A 24,265-nucleotide genomic window follows, 5' to 3' on the forward strand; every position below is an offset into this window, starting at 1 on the left:
TTCATATCTCCTAAACGGTTTATGATATTAAGAAACGGTTTGCGCTATCAGACGCCTCATTTATCGCTCTACATGTTTGTTTCTAAACCATATCCTCGTATCTCCCATATTAAGGGGGTAAATTGTGTTCAAAATTTGAATAGGGTGAAATTTGGGTGCATTTTTAACATTTTACATTACGTTTTGCCTACTTATGTATAAGCTAGAATCATGAAATTTGGTACACATATGTCCCATAATTGTGCCAATGTGCGCACCTAACGCGATGATCCTATCATTCTTATAAGTGTGTCAAACAATGAAATATACTTGTAAAAATCACCAAATTTACGAACAATCCTAAATACGGCCAAATTTAACGTATAAGGGAGAGAGATACGACAAAATGTCACAGGACCAAAGTTGTAGATCACTCCGAATTGAAGGGACATTGTGCCATCCGTTTTGTGATACGACTTACCGTTTAGCCAAAAAATAGCTCAAAAGGAATGTCTGCACAGTCATTAAAATTGCCTTCATATTTCGATATCTTTGGGGGTAAAAAGTGAAGAATTTGAACATCTTGGAATTTTCCCGTCGGTTAGGGACCAAAAGCTATAATTTCACCAAATTTCAATTGTCTACCTCGTCTGGCAGGTTGTGCCGCCATCTTGATTTGGGGGGATAGGGGATAAAAATGAGGAAATTCCCGAAAATTTTTAAGCCCACGAAACCTATAGGTTATCGTTTTGGATATACTATACGACTGTGTTCTTATGCTGTGCCCAAAATTTGAGCCCCCCCAGCGTGCCCCCTTCAGGGAATTTTGAGAATTTCCGATTTTTCTAGGGATCCTGGGGTCATCAGTTTCCCTCGTACCAAGTTTCGAATTTCTGAGATTTCTGGAAGTGCCTCATTAATTCACGTCTTTTTTCATTTTTAAATATTTATATATACATCGCTCCAGCCCGACTTGCTTTTATATATATAGATAGATCACCCTTACACTTATGTGGAAAACATCACGTCCTAAATTTGTCGTCACCGCAACTAATATATCAAACTACATGGTCATTACATCCTCTCGTCACTAAGACAAATATTGGATCAACATGACGACACAACATGCATGTTATTACCCATTGCATTACCTTACATAAAAGTATTTTGTTTTACAATAAAGTATCGGTGACAAGTAGGGGAAAAACTTCCACGTCCAAGGGGATGAACTCAGCAAAATCGGACTTAGAGGAACTACACATCTCACTAGAAGCCGCAGAGAACGATCTCAATATCGACAGGCCATCCTACAGGGAGTCTTCCCACAGTCCCTCAAAAGCAAAAAGAATACAGTATAATGAACTATGGGCAGTAGTAGACGCTTTGCTAGCAGACTGGCGATAAGTAATATTAGGGTAAATAAATATTAACAGTGATAAAGTAGAAAAGCAGCGTACGAGTGAATTAAGTGATAGTAACCAAGCGCTCAACGAGAAGGTAAAGAGCACCCAGAGGGACAAGAGAAAAGCAAATATAAACAAAGTAAATAAAAATATTTAACAATCAACAAGTAGAATACGTGAATATCTGTCATAAGACAGGGAACACAAGATAAGAATTTTGTCTAACAATACCAAAAAAGAAAGCTCGTAAAGTGAGCGAAATATGCCACGTTTACAATATCCAACAGTTTAATGAACATTAAGAAAATAATTACGAAGGGTGAAAACCGGATGCAATATGAGTATAGTTAATCATTACAGAACTCCAGTGAATGAATGCTGGGTAAGAATGAAGAAAAATACAAAGAAAGGAAAGGGAAAGAATCGAAACTATAGGAGAGATTCATTTCGGGCGGATAGTACTTACAAAAGAAGTCTCACAAGTGCGGAATTAGTAATACACGTCGCAAACAGGCCATGTAAGTTATTTAGATAACAGTTCTCATTGTCCAAAGCAAAGTCCGTATTAGATAAAAGAAGAATGGAGTCTGCAAGCATAACTTTAAACGCCGGCATAAGCTGGCAAGAGCAAAAGTGGGTAGAGGCCAGATAGCCTAGTAGAGTCCAAATAACTAGTTCATAGTTCTTGGTCACCAAGCACTCGGCAGGTATTAGAACAGATGTTCGGTACTCCACCACTCCGATACAAAGACAGACTCATTTGTGAGAGGTGGAGCCCAAGAATATAAAGCACTATGAAATGTCTAGATATATACGGAAAAACAAAGCCAGCACGTTCCAGAAACACGACGTCACAATCACGTGTCCATTGATGTTGCATAGGCACGCGCGGCATAGAAGGCGAAGATCGCAGCGTCTTGAGGGAGATGACGTCATAGTCACATGTTCAGCAGAGTATATGACAGCGGACGATCACAGCAGTAGAGAGTGAAAGGCCGCAGCAGAGCGGTCGAAGAAAATGCGGCAGCCGAAGGTAGGAATAATACTTAATATGTAGTGGAGAGATAGTAACAACAGGGACCACCAGATCTAAATGGACGGATGGAAGGAAGCAGGCACACAGCCAGAAAATGAAAGCATACTGGGCAAAGGAAAAGCAGAAGACCATACCTAAGAGTTAAGACGAGTCCCGTGGTTCCTGGTAGGCCGAAACGAACCCAAAAATATGTATCACAGTACCGATAATATGTCCGAAAATAACATGTCCGAAAAATATAAATGGTTCAACGTATTTTGAAAATATTATCAACCTCTGCTATCCACTATGATTGAAGTTCAACATTCCCTTTCCGGGAAACGACCAATAGATCAACCGATACAGTGTTGGCTTGACACATTGTATGAAGGTCACAAAATCAGAGGTCTGCACCTTGACCAGACACATGATCGTGTCAAGTAGCGACAGAGAACCAAAGAAGAAGAAGAAGAAGAAGAAGAAGAAGAAGAAGAAGAAGAAGAACACAGAGTCTCAGCCCAAATATTCACCACAAATAACTTGTAAGCCGTTAACGATATCAGATATCTGTTCTTAGTTCCAGTAACGTTACGAAGGGATTCATAAGCGAACATACCAACCTTTATTTTAAAGTGAAGCTATATTGACTTATATATGTATCTAGCTTTGGAGGAAGAAATGTGATTATTTTTAAAATATGACTCATCGTGAGAATGGAGCGTTTTCAAATTTGATTCGTTCACCAGGCAAGTATTCGAATGAATCACTAACTGCGCGGTCAAGATACACGTTTATCTTCTTCTGACAGCTAGATTCGCTCAATATTGTAGATATGTCTGTCTGTTAGGTCATCAGCCCAGAGGCTGGTTGGATCCTCAAATAGCACCACCAAAGGTTATGCGGTTATAAGGAAACCGCAAAAACCAATGGCAGCACCAAAATGAGGCGTACTAGGCAAGACGAGGAGCGAGGTAGTTTGCCATTGCTTTCCTCACTGGGTCAGAAAGTACTATTGCAGCACGACTGACCCTATGAGCAACACATTCCATAACACGCAGATGCACTAGTCGTGCTCTGAATGCCATTACTCAGCACCACCCATACCCCAGCAGCTTCCATATTGTCACAGCCATGGATGAGACTGGGACTTCGGTGAAAGCTACACTTTACTCTGGCCTGTGCTAAGAGATAGATACAAAAGTACTGTATCCATCAAGAAATGGCAGCAGGCAAACATTGTAGATATCCCATAAAATAGTGTATGATTTAAAACCTTTAATATGACCCTAGTTTACAGATAAAGGAAAGATGGATATTCGACGACTTTTGAGGGACGTTTTTCTCGAATAGGACTTCCCACGGCTAGCGAACGAAGCATGTTTTAAGATATTCTTGATATAAATAAATACATAATATGTCTTTAATTTTTATAGCACATCATTGCTAGGAAAATGTTATGCAGTTTGAACTAAAACACGATGTAACTGTGTGTACTCTCCCTACCTTTTGGAATGTCCTTAATATGCCGGGATGAGTGGCTCAGACGGTTGAGGCACTGGCCTTCCCACGCCAACTTGGCAGGTTTGATGATATTTGAACGTGCCCGGTGTCGGTAGATTTACAGGCACGTAAAAGAATACCCTGATATGTTTAATTTTGCTTTGTTTCCTTCTTTCTTTCTTGATCAGTTTACCCTACAAGGTTGGTTTATCCCTCGGAATCAGCGAGGGCTCCCACCTCTATCGCCTCAAGGGCGGTGTCCTGGAGAGTGAGATTTTGGGTCGGGGATACAACTGGGAAGGATGACCAGTACCTCGCCCAGGCGGCCTCACCTGTTATGCTGATCACGGCTCTTGTGGGGGATGGGTGGATTGGAATTGATATGCAAGGAAGAGTGGTTGAAGCGGCCGTAGCCTTAAGGTAGGTACCATGCCGGCATTTGCCTGGGGGAGAAGTGGGAAACCACTTAGATGATGGCTGAGGTGAGAATAGAACCCTCCTCTAAACAGTCGACCTCTCGAGGCTGGATGGACCCCGTTCCAGCCCTCGTACCACTTTTCAGATTTCGTTTCAGAGTCGGGAATCGAACCCGGGCCTTCAGGCGTGACATCTAATCACACTAACCACTACACCACAGAGGCAGACTGATATATTTAATACGGCATTTAATGTGCTATAATCAGCTGTAGCCATTTTTCATTCTTATGTAGTTGCCATTCTAGGTATCCTTTATTCTAGAGTAGTAAATTCATCACGGAAGGACCTTAAACTGTATTTTACTATTCTCATTAATTCTCTTCAATATCTTCTTAGGGTTATTCCCTTAGACTTTCACAAGCTATAGCTAATCATCACTAACACTCGCTCTAGCCCTACCTTTTTGATTGTCCCTAATATGCAAGGATGAGTGGCTCAGATGATTGAGGCGCTGGCCTTCTCACCCCCAACTTGGCAGGTTCGATATTGGCACAGTCCGGTGGTATTTGAAGGTGCTCAAATACGTCAGCCTGGTGTCGGTAAATTTAGAGGCACATAAAAGAACTGCTGCGGGACTAAATTCTGGCATGTCGGCGTCTCCGGAAACCTTGAAAGTACTTAGTAGGACGTAAAGCTATTATTATTATTATTATTATTATTATTATTATTATTATTATTATTATTATTATTATTATTTCTGTTAGCGTCTTCTAGAGACCATCAGACTATTTCAATGCTTCATCCTTTGTTATTCCTTATTCCTCCTCCAATAATCCTTCATCTGCTCACTATGGCTCCCTTTCCTCTCTTCGAACCATTTTGAGCCTATTTTCTTTCTCTCGTAACCTTGGAATCCTTCCATTCTTAATACTTTCTTTCTAAAAATCTCTCTCTCTCTATCTGTTGTTTTTTCTTCCCTTATATTGTTTCTTTCAAAATCTTTCTTGACTTCATGAATCCAGGTTGTTGTTGACTTCGTGTTACAAAGATATTTGGAGATCTGTTTGGTTAACCTGTTGTCCAAATGTCCAAAAAATATCAATCGCCTCTTCCGAATTGTATTTGTTACGTGTTCTATGTTCCGGTATATTTCATCATTGCTTCTTGATTTCCAGAGATATGTAGTTCTCAGTGGACCGAGTACTCTCCGTATATTTTTTTCTTCCCAGTACTTCTAATTTATTATTATTATTATTATGTCCGACTCGTTGGCCGAATGGTCAGCGTACTGGCCTTCGGTTCAGAGGGTCCCGGGTTCGATTCCCGGCCGGGTCGGGGATTTTAACCTTAATTGGTTAATTCCATTAGCCCGGGGGCTGAGTGTTTGTGATGTCCTCAACATCTCTGCAACTCACACACCACACATAACACTATCCTCCACCACAATAACACGCAGTTACCTAGACATGGCAGATGCCGCTCACCCTCATCGGAGGGTCTGCCTTACAAGGGCTGCACTCGGCTAGAAATAGCCACACGAAATTATTATTATATTATTATTATTATTGTTTTTAATATTATATGGATGAATCAACCTCCTCCTCAAGTTTAATCATTAGTGATTGGTGGAGAATAATATTGTATTCTATCTCTTGTGTTTAGGTGGCTGTCTGGGTCTGCGGGATGTACGAGTGGTTGTGCCGATCGCCATCCTTCGTGGAGATTCAGCGGTTTTGTCCTGCCACTTCAACCTCGAGGGAGACTCACTCTACTCTGTAAAGTGGTACAAGGGGAGAAGAGAATTCTATCGCTTTACGCCCAAAGAAGATCCTCCCATGAAAATCTTCCCCATACAGGGACTCCATGTTGATGTGAGTTAACAGTCATCATAAATCCTAATTATGAAGCCTTTTGTAATTATACTGAGTAGTACTCTAACACCCTGACACGAAATTACGACCTATAAGTTAGACGTGTACTATTTGCAGTTCAGGCATAAAGATATGGCGAGATATTAATTTCCTGATAATGATCTTTAGTGATCGACTGAGCTCATTCCATTTCCACGCATGGAAGGACGGTCACAATTTATTGTTCGTTGCTTCATATACAACCGAGGCTATGAAATTACTAGGCATTCTGTACCGTTCCACAGACATTTCTGATACCACTGATCTTCTTCCCCACGAACATTCAACTTCTCTTGAACTACTGTTCTCTAATTTGGACAACAGCCTCCCTCCCCAATATTAACCAGTTAGACAGAACAGTGTCCTCCTTTGCTGCAAGTATAATGAACAGAATCCCCAAGCTCAGAAATCTGTCTACGCAGCAGGTATTAAGGGCAATAAATGTGTCACCGCTGCACATCAGGCGACAGGCAGCTGACCCGAGTTTCCTCTTAAATGGGCGTTACCGCTCGGATCGTCTTGTATCACTCTTCTCTCTCCGCGTTCCTTCCCGCTCCACAACAGTCAAAGACATTATCCACATTCCTCACACACAGCACTTAGTACTTCAGCGACCTTTCCTAATCCGCCTCCCAACTCTCTTTAACACTATTACAGTAATAAGAGAGAAGAGATTGATATAGCATCGATTAAAAGTATATTCCAGAGGGGTGTAAAATATCTAATAAGTTGATTTGTAGTGTTCATACCTCCACCTTGACCCACGACGATTTGGGTATTAACACATACATTGTAACGGTTTTCGATTTGGACAGTTGTTATTAGCAGGCCACATACGTGGTCTTGTCACTCATTTCTTATGTTTGTTATATTTAATTATCTTTTACTTTGTATTATTATTATTATTATTATTATTATTATTATTATTATTATTATTATTATTATTATTATTATTATTATTATTATTATTATTAGCGTATTCTCCCAATAATGGAAGACGTTAAGCAAACAACTCAATCAAGCTTTCTTTGGGTTCTTCTTGTTCTTCCAATAGGCTTTCATTCTCTCTGAGAAGGCTTGTTTACGTTCTTACGACCATTTCCGTCTGCACTGTTTTTGCTTTGGTTGCTCTGATGTAACTTCCCACTTGTTGACTTTGTGTCTGAAGGTGTCTCTTTCTAAAATGTCTGTTGCACATATGTTTGCGTTTTTGAGGTCCTTTCGAAGTTCGTCCAGCCAAGGTGTTGAATTCTTAAGTGAGCTAACATAATTTAATATTCTTTTTGACAGTCGATTTTCTGGTAATCTTGTGAGGTGTCCAAAGAATTTCATTCATCTTTTCTTAATGCCAATTTCAATGTTTGAAACTTTTTCTGTTGTTTTGATTGATTGTAGCCTGTAACCATCTTGGGTATATCTTGCTCCTAGGATTTTCCTGATGATGTTACTCTCTTGCTTTTTTATTTCTTCTAATTCTTGTTTACTGTTAAGTGGCAATGTTTCACTTGTGTAAAGGACTGTTGGTTTTATGACTGTGTTGTAATGCCGAATTTTTGTCTGTCTTGACATGCATTTTTTGTTGTAGATGTCTTGAACTAACCCTAATGCCTTCTTGACTTTTAGGAGTCGGTTTTGCTGTGAGATCTTCTCAAGGCCTGTCGGTTCGATGAATTCTCCGAGGTATTTAAAGTACGAGACCCGGTCGATTTTACCGTATTTTGTTCTCAGGCTCGTGATATCTGTCTTTGAACAGAAGAATTTTGTTTTCTCAAATGAAATCTGTAGTCCCACTTTTTCTGCAGATTCCTTAAGTATCTCAAGCTGCTTGATGTCAGTCTCCTCATCCTCTGTTAAAATTGCCAGATCGTCCGCAAATGCAAGGTATGGTACGTAGAGGTTGTTTTTGGGAAAGCCCAATCGGATCGGTTTCCAAGATTCACGTTTCTTGAGTTCCTTCTCCCATTCTTCCATAACCTTGTCTAGGACGACGTTGAACAGAATAGGAGAGAGTCCATAACCTTGTCTCACACCTGTTTGAATGTCGAAGGGTTCTGAAATTTCTCCCATAAATTTCACTTTAGATTTTGTGCCCGTTAGTGTTTGTTTTATGAGTTCTAGGGTTTTGGGATCTAGTCCTCTCTCTTCTAGAATTTGGAATAGTGAGGGTCTGTCTATCGAATCATAGGCCTTTTTGAAATCTACAAATGTGCATACTGTAGGCTTTTGTCTGAGGGCTCGTAGTTTAAGTATGGTTTTGAGGTTGAAAATTTGTTCTGGGCATGACCTGTTTGGTCTGAATCCTGCTTGAAATTCTGATAATTTGGGTTCTAATTGTTGTTGTGTTCTATGCAAGAGACAGGCTTTTAGTATTTTGTATGTGACTGATACAACTGAGATTCCTCTGTAATTGTTTACTTCTAACTTGCTGCCTTTTTTATGTAGTGGATGGATTAGAGCAATCTTCCAGTCATTCGGGAGCTTTTAGGTTTGCCAAATGTTTTGGATTATTCGTGTAATTTCTCTGAGTGAATTTGGGCCTAAATTTTTCAGAAGTTCAGCTACAATTCCGTCTTCCCCTGATGCTTTGTTGTCTTTAAGTTTCTCGATATGTGAATAAATTTGTTCTTGAGTTGGTGGTGACGAATTTTCCGGTATGATTTCTGGCTGTACTTTCGGTAATCTCTTTTTGGGTTCTGCACAATTTAAAAGCTGTGAAAAATATGTAGCTAATTCTTGGCAGTTTTCCTTATTTGTCAAGGCTAGTTTACCATCGTGCTTCCGAAAGCAAAGGTTCTGTGGGGAATATCCTTTAATTTGGTTCGCAAAGGTCTTGTAGAAATCGTGTGTGTTGTAATTTTTGAAGTTGTCTTCAATTGACTTCGGTTGGACATTGACGTATTTCCGTTTATTTTTATTATTTTTATTATTGTTACATTTGTTAATTCGTCTGTTGACTGTATAAGTGAAATGAGCTCAGCGTAAGTGTATCTTGTGCTTTTTAAATACATAAATAAATAAATGAATAAATAAATATTAAATAAAGAAGTACATACATAAATATTACGGGCCTGCGACAACACAGTCTTGAAGGAACGTGGCTCTAACATGTCTACATTATGTGTTGTTCACGGGTTTGGAACACTTGCACGGTGTGACACTTGCATGGAGCCCTTCACTCTAATAGTACTTGGTGAGTCAGTAGTATGAGGGTGACACTTGCACGGTGTGACACTTGCATGGAGCCCTTCACTCTAATAGTACTTGGTGAGTCAGTAGTATGAGGGTGACACTTGCACGGAGCCCTTCACTCTAATAGTACTTGGTGAGTCAGTAGTATGACGGTGACACTTGCATGGAGCCCTTCACTCTAATAGTACTTGGTGAGTCAGTAGTATGAGGGTGACACTTGCATGGAGCCCTTCACTCTAATAGTACTTGGTGAGTCAGTAGTATGAGGGTGACACTTGCATGGAGCCCTTCACTCTAATAGTACTTGGTGAGTCAGTAGTATGAGGGTGACACTTGCATGGAGCCCTTCACTCTAATAGTACTTGGTGAGTCAGTAGTATGAGGGTGACGTTTGCACGGTGTGGCACTTGCATGGAGCCCTTCACTCTAATAGTACTTGGTGAGTCAGTAGTATGACGGTGACATTTGCACGGAGTGAGTCTTGCACTGAAATTCGATTTTCATATATTCCGGTGTTAATAGACACGTACAGTACTTACCATAGCCTCAATTGAAGAGCTGGCCTACCTCCTTGGTGTGAATTATTGAAATCATACTCTCTGTTTACCTCGCTTCATCCGGATTTTAAACACGATTTGCTTCGCTAAAAACTATATTACCTTTCTTGTTATTCCTCCTTTAGAGCCTGACTGAGTGGCTCAGACGGTTAAGGTGCTGGCTTTCTGAGTCGAAGTTGGAAGGTTTGATCCTGGCTCAGTCCGCTGGTATTTGAAACTGCTCGAATAAGTCAGCCCCGTGTCGGTAGATTTACCGGCACTTAAAAGTACTCCTGCGGGACAACATTTCGGCACCTCGCCGTTCCCGAAAACCGCAAAAGTAGTTGGCAGGACGTAAATCTTTAGTGTTGTTATTATTATTATTATTATTATTATTTATTTACATTTACTTTTGTTGAAATCTACGAGGTAATACGTCAGTTGATCTTTATTGGTATAGACCACAATGTACTGATGTCCGTTGTAAATCAACAAAGGATTCTCCTTGGTGATCTTGGTGTACTCCATAGCTGTAGAACAATTCGTCGCTGTTCGGGAAAAAGGTCATATCTCACAATACTCTTCCTATTTATTATTTTCCTTAAGACTGGTCACGCTTTCCAGCCACATATGGATTTTCAGTCCATCGGAACAATTTTCGTTGTGTCCATTTTCGTATGCTAACGTGTAAAGGAAAATGGACTTTAAGTACATTGTACTGTAGGAGTGGTTAAATAAGCCATGCAAAGATACATTCCTAGAGTGCGTTACGGTAAGGTCCATATTACTTTACACGTAAGCATAAGAAAATGAACACAACGAATATTGTCCTGATCGACTGCATATCCATATCAAGCTGGGAGGCGTGACCAGTCTTCAAGAAAATAATGGATATGAAGTGCATTGGGAGATAATATGACCTTTTGCACGAACAGCGACGAATTATGACCAGTTCAACACGGAACACTAGTGGTCACTATGTACTAACTTTAATGAAATCTAAAGGCATCTTCAGCCTGTGACAATAAAGTTCGGTGAATACGCCTGCACTTTCAACATAGATGAACAATGCACGGCAGTGACCTTACTGTCCTTCGAAAAAGTCCCCTCCCATAACTATGCACTGCTGAGATCGGCGATACATGTCCTGAAAACTTTGCAAGAAGGCTTCCTTTGGGATGGTGTTCAAAAGCCTCGTCACGTTTCGTTCGATAATGCCTTGTGAACAATGCCTTGACTATCGAAGAAAGGAGATGAGCATCTTTTTGATGCGTGATTTTTCGGCTCTGACCTTTTTCCTGTCGCGGGGATCCCGGAGCACGCCATTCTATGCTTTGCCGTTTCGTTTAATTGTCGTACCTGAGACACCAGATTTCATCCTCAGTGGCGACACAGTTCAAGAAATTTGGTGTCGTATCCGCCGTTTCGACAAAATCCTGTGAAACCTCTAAACGTGCCTGCTTCTGATCGTCAGTCAAGTGATATGGCACAAGACGAGAGCACGTTTTCCTTTTCCCTAACTTCTTGGTAACGATTTGTCGCACGGATTTACGATTAATCTGCAATTCATCCGCTATCATGCACACAGTTAATCGCCGATCGTTCGTAATTAATGTCTTCACCTTCTCAACGGTTTAGTCACTAACGGCGGTCGCCGGTCTTTCACTACGGGGGTTGTCAGAAACACTTTCCCGGCCTCCTCGGAAACGGGCGAGCCAGTCGTACACACACTTCAGCATTGCATGCGATTCTTTCTGTGTCTTGCCAAGCTTAAAACAAAACTGTAAATTTATATTTTGGTCGTTCATGCTCCTGTTCGCAGTTCAGAATCAACGCACTAAACACGCACTGTGTCAAACACGTCTTACACGGCACACACACGATGCTCAACTGAACAACGTTGGGAGCAGGTGGTCAAAACCTGCTGCTACGCAGGTGCAGCGTTGCGTGTCACCAGTGTTGCTGGATCGAACGTTCTGACTTCATTCACCGAACTTTATTGTCACAGGTTGTATCTATCTATCACGTTCGTATTCCCCTCCCCTGCTTCTGCTTTGCAACTCTCCTTGGGCCTCCGTACAAGTGTTACTGTATGACATACCCGCTTAGGAATTTCCGGGAATGTTTGTTGTTCCGTGCAAATTTCAACACATTCCACCTCCGTGCAAGTGTCTGTCCGTTCAAGTGTCACAGTTTCGTTGTTCACAACGGTATTATGTTGCCCCCAATTACAGCGTACCTGCACAAAGAAAATAATGTATAGGTGGCCTGTTTCACTGTTATGGCTGTTTGGTGTGTGTGTGTGTATGTACCAGGTGTATCCATAAATCTTTTCCGATTTCACTGAGAGATGGCGCCAGCGAACAGTACGCAGCGTATGAATTTGACACGTACGTCAGTTTGTTTATCTGATATTAACCTACCAACACACACAAGTTGAGTCCGCCAAACACTAGCGTCTATGTTGTATCGTTCACTGATCATATCGATTTTTGTACCTGATAAAGAACATTTGCGGCACGCATTGTTTTTCTTATTTAATGAAAAGTAAAAGGCTGTGAAAAGTCATCGTTTGCTGGTAGAAACATATGGTGAACACGCTCCATTGATTGGAACATGTGAGATATGGTTCCACCAAATCATTCCGGCCGGTGATACCAGAGCGGTATTGTGTATTATGAACTCTTGAAGCCCGGCGAAACCATTAATGCACAACGCCGTCGCCAACAAATGATTACTCTAAATCACGCATTGATCGAAAGACGACCGGAATGGACCGGAAGGCATGGAAAACTTGTTACACGACAATGCGCCGTCTCACAGAGCAATACCTGTGAAAGGCACCTTGAAATCGCTTGGATGGGACCCACCCTTCTTCCCCAACCGGTTACCATCTACCGCCTCTTCCCATCAATAGGCCACGCGCTCACAGAGCAGCACTTCAGAAATTTCTATGACGTTGGAAAATTGCTCGATGCATTGATTGTTGCAAAAGACAAGCAGTTTTTCTGGCATGGTATTCATAACTTACCTAAAAGATCGCTGAAGTGTGTAGAATACGATGGCCAATATTTTGAAAAAGCAAAAAATGAATTTCCCTTGATAATTACGTGTTTTCTTTACCACAAAAACCAGCAAAAAATTATGCATACACGCGGTATGTACAGAGTGTAAACCAAGATACAGAACCATATTTCGGAAAGTAGATTTCGCATAAGCAAAAACAAATTTATACAGGGTGAAGCCGAACTTGACCGACAGACTTTTGCATGCTGTTCGGTGTTACGTCCTGAGTATATTGGACCCATGGTTTCCGGTGGCTCATTACATAGTAATTGAATTTCGTTTGGTTTGTTGCCCAGTTAGCTTTGAACCTGTAATGCACTGAAAAACGCCGGGGTGCCGGAATGTTTTCCGTCAGGAATTCCTTAACGTGCTGGAATCCAACAATGCCATGATCATGGTAGTCGACACTTTGAACAATATCTGTAAGGGAACACTTTTGCATTGGTTACGTACTATACTGTACAGTACACTGAGAGAACATACTGAACACTGTGATAGTAATATATCACACCCTCGCACTATATGTAGAATTGAGAGATATTATTGTCAGTATTCGATTTTGTTATTATTATTACTATTATTATTATTATTATTATTATTTTCAGTTGTATATTTTGTCATTAATATTTTTAAGCTGGGGGTATCCATATGTGGTATTAGTAATTTGTTTTTTACAACGGCTGGGAAAATCGTTGCTATCAGAAATCAGGAAATTCATATGACTCATGTGTATATTCCAAAGTCCGATGAGATGGACTTGTTATTGTAGTCGACAAGTTCCGATGATCATGTGAAACCCCCTAGTGTTCGTTGATGGTGTTATTGTCTTGGGGCCAGGAAGAGATTCAGGGCGCGGTCTTGACTGGAGGATATACTCATGATTGGCTGGCCAGGATGATTCTAGGCGGATCATGTCAGAGGAAGGAGAAAGCTGATGTCTATTTAGGCATGTGAGGATACGGCAAGGAGACACTGGTATACTTACAACTTCTGATACGGTACTGGAGTGACACTGCTGCACTGTACTGGACTGGAGTGGACTTCAAACGTTCGTGGCACGTAGTCCTTTTATGGTTGTGAAACGTGACTGACCTACAAACTGTGGAGTGCTTAGGCACTGTGTATTGTATCTCTTGTGGTGGCCTGATATTATATGTTGGTGAAAGCTATCTCAGACTTTCCATAATTTATGTCCAGGAACGACAAGCGTGTGTTGCTTTAGTGAATATATCTTTAAAACAAGTGTTTTAGAGTCAGTGAACACGGTATTATGAGATACACTATCTGTGTGATATAATAAGTGCCGATTTTAAGAATCGGCATGTCGTATTGATACAATGACAGTGATGGGTACTAATCTACATATATGTGCATTGTTTGACGGACTAACTGCAAACGGTAGATTGGTCCACGCTTTCGCTTTCCCACTGTTTTCATTGTTGTTGTTGTTGTTGTAAATATGGAGACCTCCGGCAATATATTGTGTGGTTATTATATGTATATTTTGGTGCGTTGATGAGGTGCTCATGCACGGATTTTATTGAGGATATAGTTAGTTATTTTAGAAACAGTGGAATTATTGATGAACCTAGGTGCAGTTCCTACCTATTTAGTGGTTTTCAGAAGGTTAGGTAAGGCATGAAGCAGATGTACCAGTATGCATCTTTTATGTACACGCCCTGGGAGAGAAAGAAATATCATGCTCTATCTAAATTCAAGGTATCCATTCTGGTGAACCCTGGCGCACGTACTACCGACGTTCGATGAATTATTTTTATTAGTTTAATTTATTTCGAGTATTTTATTAAGTTTTGAGTAATTTTATTTATGATATTTTATTATTATTCACAAAGAGTAACAACACACTGTGATAAAAGTGTTCGTGTTTCCTGTGGGGGGTTGTTGCGTTACTCTGTATTTTGTGTTGTTCGTTTTGGTTATTGCATATTACAGGCATTTTCACTTATATGAAGGTAGTTTCACAGAAATAAGGATGATTCGGGTAACGTAACGAAACAAATCATAATTACATTATTGCTTTGTAACAAACCACTGGAGGCCACGGGTCCCTGGTACCAATATGCTCAAAAAATATCACAGAACAACCTCCGAAAGTCTGTCGCTGGAGTTTGGCTACAGTGTGTTGTCATCCCCTGACACATCACGCAATTTCAATGGAATGTGTCTTCGAAACCTTAACTCGCAGTATTTTGAAACTAAGTGTGTCGCGATTCCTTTTCAGAAATTGGTTTTAACCCCTTCGGTTTGCTCTTTCATTTCTCGGGCATTCTGTAGCATATAAGTTGCCCACATACCTTGACTATCCGCAATATCTCCGTATCGGAGGTCCAAATGAAAAGGTGTTTAATACAAAAGTTATTTAAATTGCAAGGGGGAAATAGTACTTTATTAGTCAGGTCAGATTAGTAGCACAAGTTCCTTAAATGGCACTAGAGTATTTATTGGTCAGAAGTTCAGTAAAACTTGTCAAGTCCTACTCAGCAATGTAAATTCTAACAAACATATCTTTAAAAATAGACACAGAAAGGTTAATGAAGATCCGTTATTTGATGCCTTGCAGCACAATTGCGTTGCACGATACAGTACGGCATGATATTGCCGCTCTGTATTTGAGTATTCAGCCTTATAAGATTACTTATTAGCGAGATGTGAGTATAAATATCAGTTTATTGAACGGTTCGGTGTATTCATTGTTTATAAGTTACTGCAGCTCTTCAAGACCCATTCAGGAAAGTAAATATTTCATAATATGAATATTAAATATAACATAGAATATGGGATATCTACTGACCGTTTATAGTACTATCTACTGTATATAGGTACTGTGCGGGGCATACCGTTCAGGTCAGATGTTCAGAGCTGTGACCATCGTTACAGATACACAAGTTCCATCTCTGGATGAATGACTAAAGTGAATCTTCTAGTGTTCTCTACTGAAGACCGCTAATATCACGCACAATTCATGTTCTCTGGCGTTTTAGAAATATCTCGATAGACAGTGCATTTCAGGTAACCCAAAAGAAAAGACTCCAGGAGGTTAAGGTCAGAGACCAAGCAGGTCACTTATCTGATCTTCCACGAGTAATTCGCGTACCAGAATATTTTCCGTCTAGAAAATGACGAGCATACATGGCATAATATGCTGTGTATCGTTAGTGTAGGTGACCTAATCCCGCCGGACACTGAACGGAACAAGAGTTGACCAGGGGAGGTCGGATAGGGCAGGTGAAAGTGAGGAACCTGGCACAAGTAAGGAAAAGGTGAGTTTCGATTAACTGGAAAACGTGGAAACGGCAGTCCGTCGTATAAGTGTTACGTGAAGATGAAGGTGAGGTATGAAGGCTAGAAGCACTTCTTCCCTGCCGTAGACAGGCTTAGGCCTGCAGCTATAAATAATAATAATAATAATAATAATAATAATAATAATAATAATAATAATAATAATAATAATAATAATAATAATAATAATAATAATAATAGGAAGTTGTGAAATCAGAAATTTTGGATAGAAGAGAGTTTAGCTAAAACACTAGTCTAAGAAAAGGAATTTTTAGTTCTCTGTTAAATGATAGGACGTTTAGATTCGATCGTACAACCTTAAATATACTTTTGGCCAAACACCCTTATTGAAAATTGATTACCCGGACGAAATGTTTTATACGCGGCTTGTGATGGCTAGAGACAACGAAAACTGAATCACAAGACTATGTATCTAAGCTAAATTTGCAGATGAAGTACCATAAGAACGGCTCTGCTTGTGTCTGGAGAGCAAATGCTATCAGTAAACTGTAGGTTCAGCAATATTCTGCCCATGAGTCATATTGAGTCGCTGCATACCTCAGGATCACATTTAACGGAATAAGACAGTAGGAAAGTACGAGAACAGCATTCATGAAATTGTTACCATACTAGTTACACGTCACCACCTTCAAAAGTGAAATGTGAACCATACCCGGAAGTACAAAAAATAAAGTATAAATAGTATAGTACGCCCCTCGTATATACGGCCTGTATTATTCTCTCCTTAATGGGATGTTTCTCGCTTCTGACACGATGAATAAATTACGATTATTATTATTATTATTATTATTATTATTATTATTATTATTATTATTATTATTATTATTATTATTATTATTATTATTATTATTATTATTAGTGCAAGTAGGGCAGCATCCTGCTTCATGAATTTACCAAGCTCAGAACACTTTAAGCAAGCCTCGGACCTATGGGAGTAACGGAGTCCCACTCCCGTTTGACAGGCGAGGGACTCCTTGGAAACAACTTGGCGAACGAAATGGAATTCGATGGGGAGCTATCAATATTAATGGGGCTTATGGAAGAAAGAAGGTAGAACTGGCTGAGTCAGCAAAGAGGATGCATCTGGATGTGCTAGGAGTAAGTGATATTCGGGTAAGGGAAGATAATGAGGAAGAGGTAGGAGATTATAAAGTGTACTTGACGGGTGTTAGAAAGGGAAGGGCAGAGTGTGGGGTAGGGCTCTTTATCAGGAATACCATTGCACGCAACATAGTTTCTGTTAGGCACGTAAATGAGCGAATGATGTAGGTAGATTTGTCAGTTGGAGGAATTAGGACAAGAATTGTGTCCGTGTATTCACCATGTGAGGGTGCAGATGAGGATGAAGTTGACAAGTTTTATGAAGCATTGAGTGACATCGTGGTCAGGGTCAAGAGCAAGGATAGAATAGTGCTAATGGGTGATTTCAATGTGAGAGTTGGGAATAGAACTGAAGAATACGAAAGGGTGATTGGTAAATGTGGGGAAGATATTGAAGCTAATGGGAATGGGAAGCGTTTGCTGGACTTCTGTGCTAGTATGGGTTTAGCTGTTACGAATACATTCTTCAAGCATAAGGCTATTCACCGCTACACATGGGAGGCTAGGGGTACCAGATCCATAATAGACCATATCTTAACAGACTTTGAATTCAGGAAATCTGTTAGGAATGTACGAGTTTTTCGCGGATTTTTCGATGATACAGACCACTATCTGATCTGTAGTGAACTAAGTATCTCTAGGCCTAGGGTAGAGAAAGTGAAATCTGTCTGCGAACGAATAAGGGTAGAAAGTCTCCAGGACGAGGAAATTAGACAGAAGTACATGGATATAATTAGTGAGAAGTTTCAAACAGTAGACAGTAATCAGGTTCAGGATATAGAAAGTGAATGGGTGGCATACAGGGATGCTGTAATAGAAACAGCAAGGGAATGCCTAGGAACAACTGTGTGTAAAGATGGGAAAAGGCGAACATCTTGGTGGAATGATGAAGTGAGAGCAGCCTGTAAACGTAAAAAGAAGGCTTATCAGAAATGGCTCCAAACAAGGGCCAAGGCAGAAACAGAGCGAAACAAATAGTTGTTGAATCCAAAAAGAAGTCTTGGGAAGACTTTGGTAATAACCTGGAAAGGCTAGGTCAAGCAGCAGGGAAACCTTTCTGGACAGTAATAAAGAATCTTAGGAAGGGAGGGAAAAAGGAAGTGAACAGTGTTTTGAGTAATTCAGGTGAACTCATAATAGATCCCAGGGAATCACTGGAGAGGTGGAGGGAATATTTTGAACATCTTCTCAATGTAAAAGGAAATCATCATGGTGGTATTGCAAACAGCCAAGCTCATGGGGAGAAGGAAAAGGATGTTGGTGAAATTATGCTTGAGGAAGTGGAAAGGGTAGTAAATAAACTCCATTGTCATAAGGCAGCAGGAATAGATGAAATTAGACCTGAAATGGTGAAGTATAGTGGGAAGGCAGGGATGAAATGGCTTCATAGAGTAGTAAAATTAGCCTGGAGTGTTGGTAAGGTGCCTTCAGATAGGACAAAAGCAGTAATTGCACCTATCTATAAGCAAGGGAACATGAAGGATTGCAACAACTATCGAGGTATCTCATTGATTAGTATACCAGGCAAAGTATTCACTGGCATCCTTGAAGGGAGGGTGCGATCAGTCGTTGAGAGAAGGTTGGATGAAAACCAGTGTGGTTTCAGAGCACAGAGAGGCTGTCAGGATCAGATTTTCAGTATGCGCCAGGTAATTGAAAAATGCTACGAGAAGAATATGCAGTTGTGTTTATGTTTCGTAGATCTAGAGAAAGCATATGACAGGGTACCGAGGGAAAAGATGTTCGCCATACTGGGGGACTATGGAATTAAAGGTAGATTATTAGAATCAATCAAAGGCATTTATGTTGACAATTGGGCTTCAGTGAGAATTGATGGTAGAATGAGTTCTTGGTTCAGGGTACTTACAGGAGTTAGACAAGGCTCTAATCTTTCACCTTTTCTGTTCGTAGTTTACATGGATCATCTGCTAAAAGGTATAAAATGGCAGGGAGGGATTCAGTTAGGTGGAAATGTAGTAAGCAGTTTGGCCTATGCTGACGACTTGGTCTTAATGGCAGACTGTGCCGATAGTCTGCAGTCTAATATCTTGGAACTTGAAAATAGGTGCAATGAGTATGGTATGAAAATTAGCCTCTCGAAGACTAAATTGATGTCAGTAGGTAAGAAATTCAACAGAATTGAATGTCAGATTGGTGATACAAAGCTAAAACAGGTCGATAATTTCAAGTATTTATGTTGTGTGTTCTCCCAGGATGGTAATATAGTAAGTGAGATTGAATCACGGTGTAGTAAATCTAATGCAGTGAACTCGCAGTTGCGATCAGCAGTATTCTGTTAGAAGGAATTCAGCTCCCAGACGAAACTATCTTTACATCGGTCTGCTTTCAGACCAACTTTGCTTTACGGGAGCGAAAGCTGGGTGGACTCAGGATATCTTATTCATAAGTTAGAAGTAACATACATGAAAGTAGCAAGAATGATTGTTGGTACAAACAGGTGGGAACAATGGCAGGAGGGTACTCGGAATGAGGAGATAAAGGCTAATTTAGGAATGAACTCTATGGATGAAGCTGTACGCATAAACCGGCTTCGGTGGTGGGGTCATGTGGGGCGAATGGAGGAGGATAGGTTACCTAGGAGAATAATGGACTCTGTTATGGAGGGTAAGAGAAGTAGAGGGAGACCAAGACGACGATGGTTAGACTCGGTTTCTAACGATTTAAAGATAAAAGGTATAGAACTAAATGAGGCCACAGCACTAGTTGCAAATCGAGGATTGTGGCGACGTTTAGTAAATTCACAGATGCTTGCAGACTGAACGCTGAAAGGCACAACAGTCTATAATGATAATGTATGTATGTATGTATGTATGTATGTATTATTATTATTATTATTATTATTATTATTATTATTATTATTATTATTATTATTATTATTATCATTATTATTGCTTTTGTCAGCACAAGCCAAATTATTACCTGCCGCTACAGTTTTCTAGTGACGAAAATGTTACCCTTTACGTTCTTCAAGTTTTCCCTGTCATTCAAACATTATGTTTGAGAATGCATGGAACTAACTCGTGAAGGTGTTTTTATGGTTTATTTCATAAGCTTCAGAACTGTACGGTTATTAGGCCTTATTGATCAAAAGTGTAATGAAGGTGACTATTTAAATAAGAAAATTACATGAAAGAATGCTACATGGAGGAATCAGGGGAAGTAAAAGAAAACGTAGAAAGGGGAAGGAGATCAAAATCCCAGGTTTCGAATGCCTTAACAAAGTCGAGCTGAATGAAAACTGAATGTGATGGATAGGTACCGGCTTTTCAGACAGTAATAGGTTTGGGTAGAAACTAATTTGGTTATTAGGAAGTGTCATCTAGCCCGTTATATAGTGAGAGTAACATAAATTCTAGAGATCTTATGGGACGTACCCCTAAACCTTATGCAAACCTCATATCATAACCGTTGTGCATGTAGAGTATACTTGTTACTCGTTTCAGTAAGCTTGTATTCTAACCTATTGAAAATCCAGCCTGTTTCCAGTCAATCGACCGGGTCAGGAATGGAATGAATGAAGCCCCCATCTAGCGGCGAGGATAGAAATTGTGCCGGCTACCGAAGCCTGTTGCACTCTTCTGGTATTCTGACCTATTACTGCCTAAAAATACGGACTGTAGTGATGGCCTGCAACATATTAAGGGGTCGGCAACTTGTTGTTCGCTGCCACCATGGCGCCCTTTTCACAGATTTTACGTGTCCGCTTTGTATTTCGTAATTTTGTTAGTTTTATTTAAAATATCTTCGTTTGATAAATAACAGAATGATTGCCGAGTATTATCTACATTCAAAATTATTTGCTAGGTGGTGCTCATTAAACAGAATGAATTGGAACTCAGTTCTTTTATAGTGTTGGTTTCTGTGTTTTGTGGACGGTCCACTTCAATCAATCAATCAATCAATCAATCAATCAATCAATCAATCAATCAATCAATCAATCAATCAATCAATCAATCAATCAATCAATCAATCAATCAATCAATCAATCAATCAATCAATCAATCAATCAATCAATCAATCAATCAATCAATCAATCAATCAATCAATCAATCAATCAATCAATCAATCAATCAATCAATCAATCAATCAATCAATCAATCAATCAATCAATCAATCAATCAATCAATCAATCAATCAATCAATCAATCAATCAATCAATCAATCAATCAATCAATCAATCAATCAATCAATCAATCAATCAATCAATCAGTTTAGGGGTGTCGCCCAGCTGGTAGGTTTCCTATCCACTTCTTACCTTGTATTTTTTTGAATGATGTCGAGGAAATTGGAAATCTATGGAACATCTCCCTTGATAAAGTATTCCAATCCGTAATTATTCTTCTAAATATTTATTTGCCTTATTTTGTCCTTTTGAATGTCAACCTTATCTGTATAATCACTCTTTTGTGTCGTTCAATAGACGTCGTTTACGACAGAAGTGTTCCATTTATTTTACTTCTCCTATGGCTTTTATTGCTGGGAGTGTCCGCAGACATGGTCGGCTCCCCTGGTGCAGGTCTTTCTCTTTGACGTACATGGGCTACCTGTGCGTCTGGGTGTATGATGATGATGATGACGACGACGACGACGATGATGATGATGATGATGATGATGATGATGATGATGATGATGATGATGATGAGAGTGTTAAACCTGATATCGGTACATAGCCTTCTCCTGTCAAATAACACAAAGGAGTCTGCTCAAATCTTGATATTCCCACCCGATGAACGAATCACCAACAATGTAGTATGCCCTTACTCTATATAAAAATTGCTAACGAGTTTGGAATTGAATTCAGGCTTCTAGCACGCAACCCATTGATTATAAATTGTATACTACCACCTCTCCTAGTTGCCAGCCAACATTCGGATGTTTAAATTTCTTCCACCATGGGTCTTGAACCGGTTAATCAGATCACTAAAGCTTCACGACTTAACGGTAAGTGCCACCAGATGAGTTAGTAATCTCCCATAATCTACCCCATTAAAAGCTTCGGGTAGATTAATAGCAGTACAGTTCATTTGGTGCCGTGTTAACGTGATGTGATTTTAACATTGAGTATTACGAGGCAAATACTTTATTATTTTAAAAATGGATGCGACCATAATTTTTATTTTTCAGATGTGTGCATATATTCTAACGCTAGAGTGCCTGTTCCCAAGAAAAATCAACTCTTTAATACAGTTCACAAATCTGTTTACCAATATTTTTATGCCGATTGAAGAATTAAGAAATGAATTGTCACTGATTTGATGACAAAATTGAAATATCAACAGCCAGTTTTTCCGCATTAAATAAGCAATCAACAAATGCAACTATTACATCCTTCAAAGTTTTCCGTAGTACTGAAAGGGAAAAAGGAATCATATTTATGAAAGCTATGATTGTTGATTCGGAGTCACTATTCTAGGGTTTTAGAAATAAAATTGAAATTATTTCTATGGTGCAGGGGTATTAAGAATGTTATTTACAGGAAGAACAAAGATTCGATTCCCTGCGAGGTTAGGGAGGTTTACCTGAATGTGAGGACAGCTACGAAATCTACTTACCCTGCATCGAAATAGTTGGGCAGCTATCTGACGGTTAAAAAGCAAATAGACCAATCGATGGACATTTAGCAAACAGCACAGGCATTAATAATAATGTAAATGGTGTTTTTGTAAGTTACGTTGGTGTAAGAGAACGTTTATTCTTCTATTTCCAATGGAAGGACGAACTAAAGGCGATGACATTTATATTAACTTCAAGAACTATGCGCAGGAATGCAATATTCCTCTCGGAAAGTTGACGGCTATTACAGTAGATGGAGCTACTGCACTTGTTGGCTGCAAGAACGGATTTTACAGCTTCAAGTGAAAGAAAAATCTTTTGATATTGTATATTTTATAACACCTTTTACAGTAGCAATTACTACGTACAAAAGTCTTTAATTTCATTCACGTCATGAACACAGTTCTCTGAAGCACAAGTTGTTTAAAGCAATGGTAGAAGACGAAGACACAGATTATATTGGCTTGGCATTCGAAGTTAGGTTGTTTAGTAGGGGCAGCGTTAATTGAGAAAGTAATTATTCACAAAGATGGATGATTTGTAACTTGTTGATCTTGAGTTACTGACGAATATAATGTTCAAACTGAATGAGCTTAACCTACAGCTGTATGGCAAGGACCTCACATTCCATAAATGATACGTGCAGTGAATACCTTTCAATGTAAACCTTCGTCGCGGAAATATCATTTTGGAAGAAAAAATGGTATACAATTTTCCGGCCATTGTTCACGTAGAAACTCTTCAAAAATGAAGGAATCTGTGAAGATTCAATGATTTATCTGTACTAGAACCGGTAGTGATACATTCTTCTAATCGTTTCGTCACGTTTGATGTCAATGAGGTAACAGCTTACATTTAAAAAATGATTACATACTGAAGATGAAGAAGCTTTTGAAACGGAAATAATAAACTTTCAAAGAAATAACGTTCTAAAATCTTAATGCACTGAAAACAAATATTGGAACTTGGCAAATAACAACTCTGATTCATTGTTGAAAATGTGTACCTTGAAACTCCAGCTCTTCTGTGCATCAAGTTACACATGTAAATCAGTGTTCTAAACCTTGAAGTACCTTGAAGTACAGGTCAATACTAACACATTTTGATCTTGACCTGTACCTGAGTACATAAAGTTGGTTAATGCTATTCGCTGTCAAGTTTTGTGTTACTGATGTTGCTACTTAATTTAATATCACGATCTACAAAGTTTTATATTTATGCTAATTTAAATTTGTATTTAGCGATACCTAAAAG

At 39.6% G+C, this 24,265-nt stretch overlaps 1 protein-coding gene across 3 annotated transcripts in view; it reads left to right on the forward strand.

Annotated features, from left to right (window-relative positions):
- LOC136881008 (cell adhesion molecule 1) overlaps positions 1 to 24,265 on the forward strand; it is a 415,404-nt gene that overhangs the window by 306,311 nt on the left and 84,828 nt on the right. For all 3 annotated transcript variants that reach the window (XM_067153585.2, XM_067153586.2, XM_067153588.2), the window contains one exon: positions 5,977 to 6,185. In XM_067153585.2, the coding sequence (XP_067009686.2) occupies positions 5,977 to 6,185 (209 nt within the window). The remainder of the gene's footprint in view (positions 1 to 5,976; positions 6,186 to 24,265) is intronic.

Source organism: Anabrus simplex, chromosome 9 (assembly GCF_040414725.1).
Source record: "Anabrus simplex isolate iqAnaSimp1 chromosome 9, ASM4041472v1, whole genome shotgun sequence".
NCBI lineage: Eukaryota > Metazoa > Arthropoda > Insecta > Orthoptera > Tettigoniidae > Anabrus > Anabrus simplex.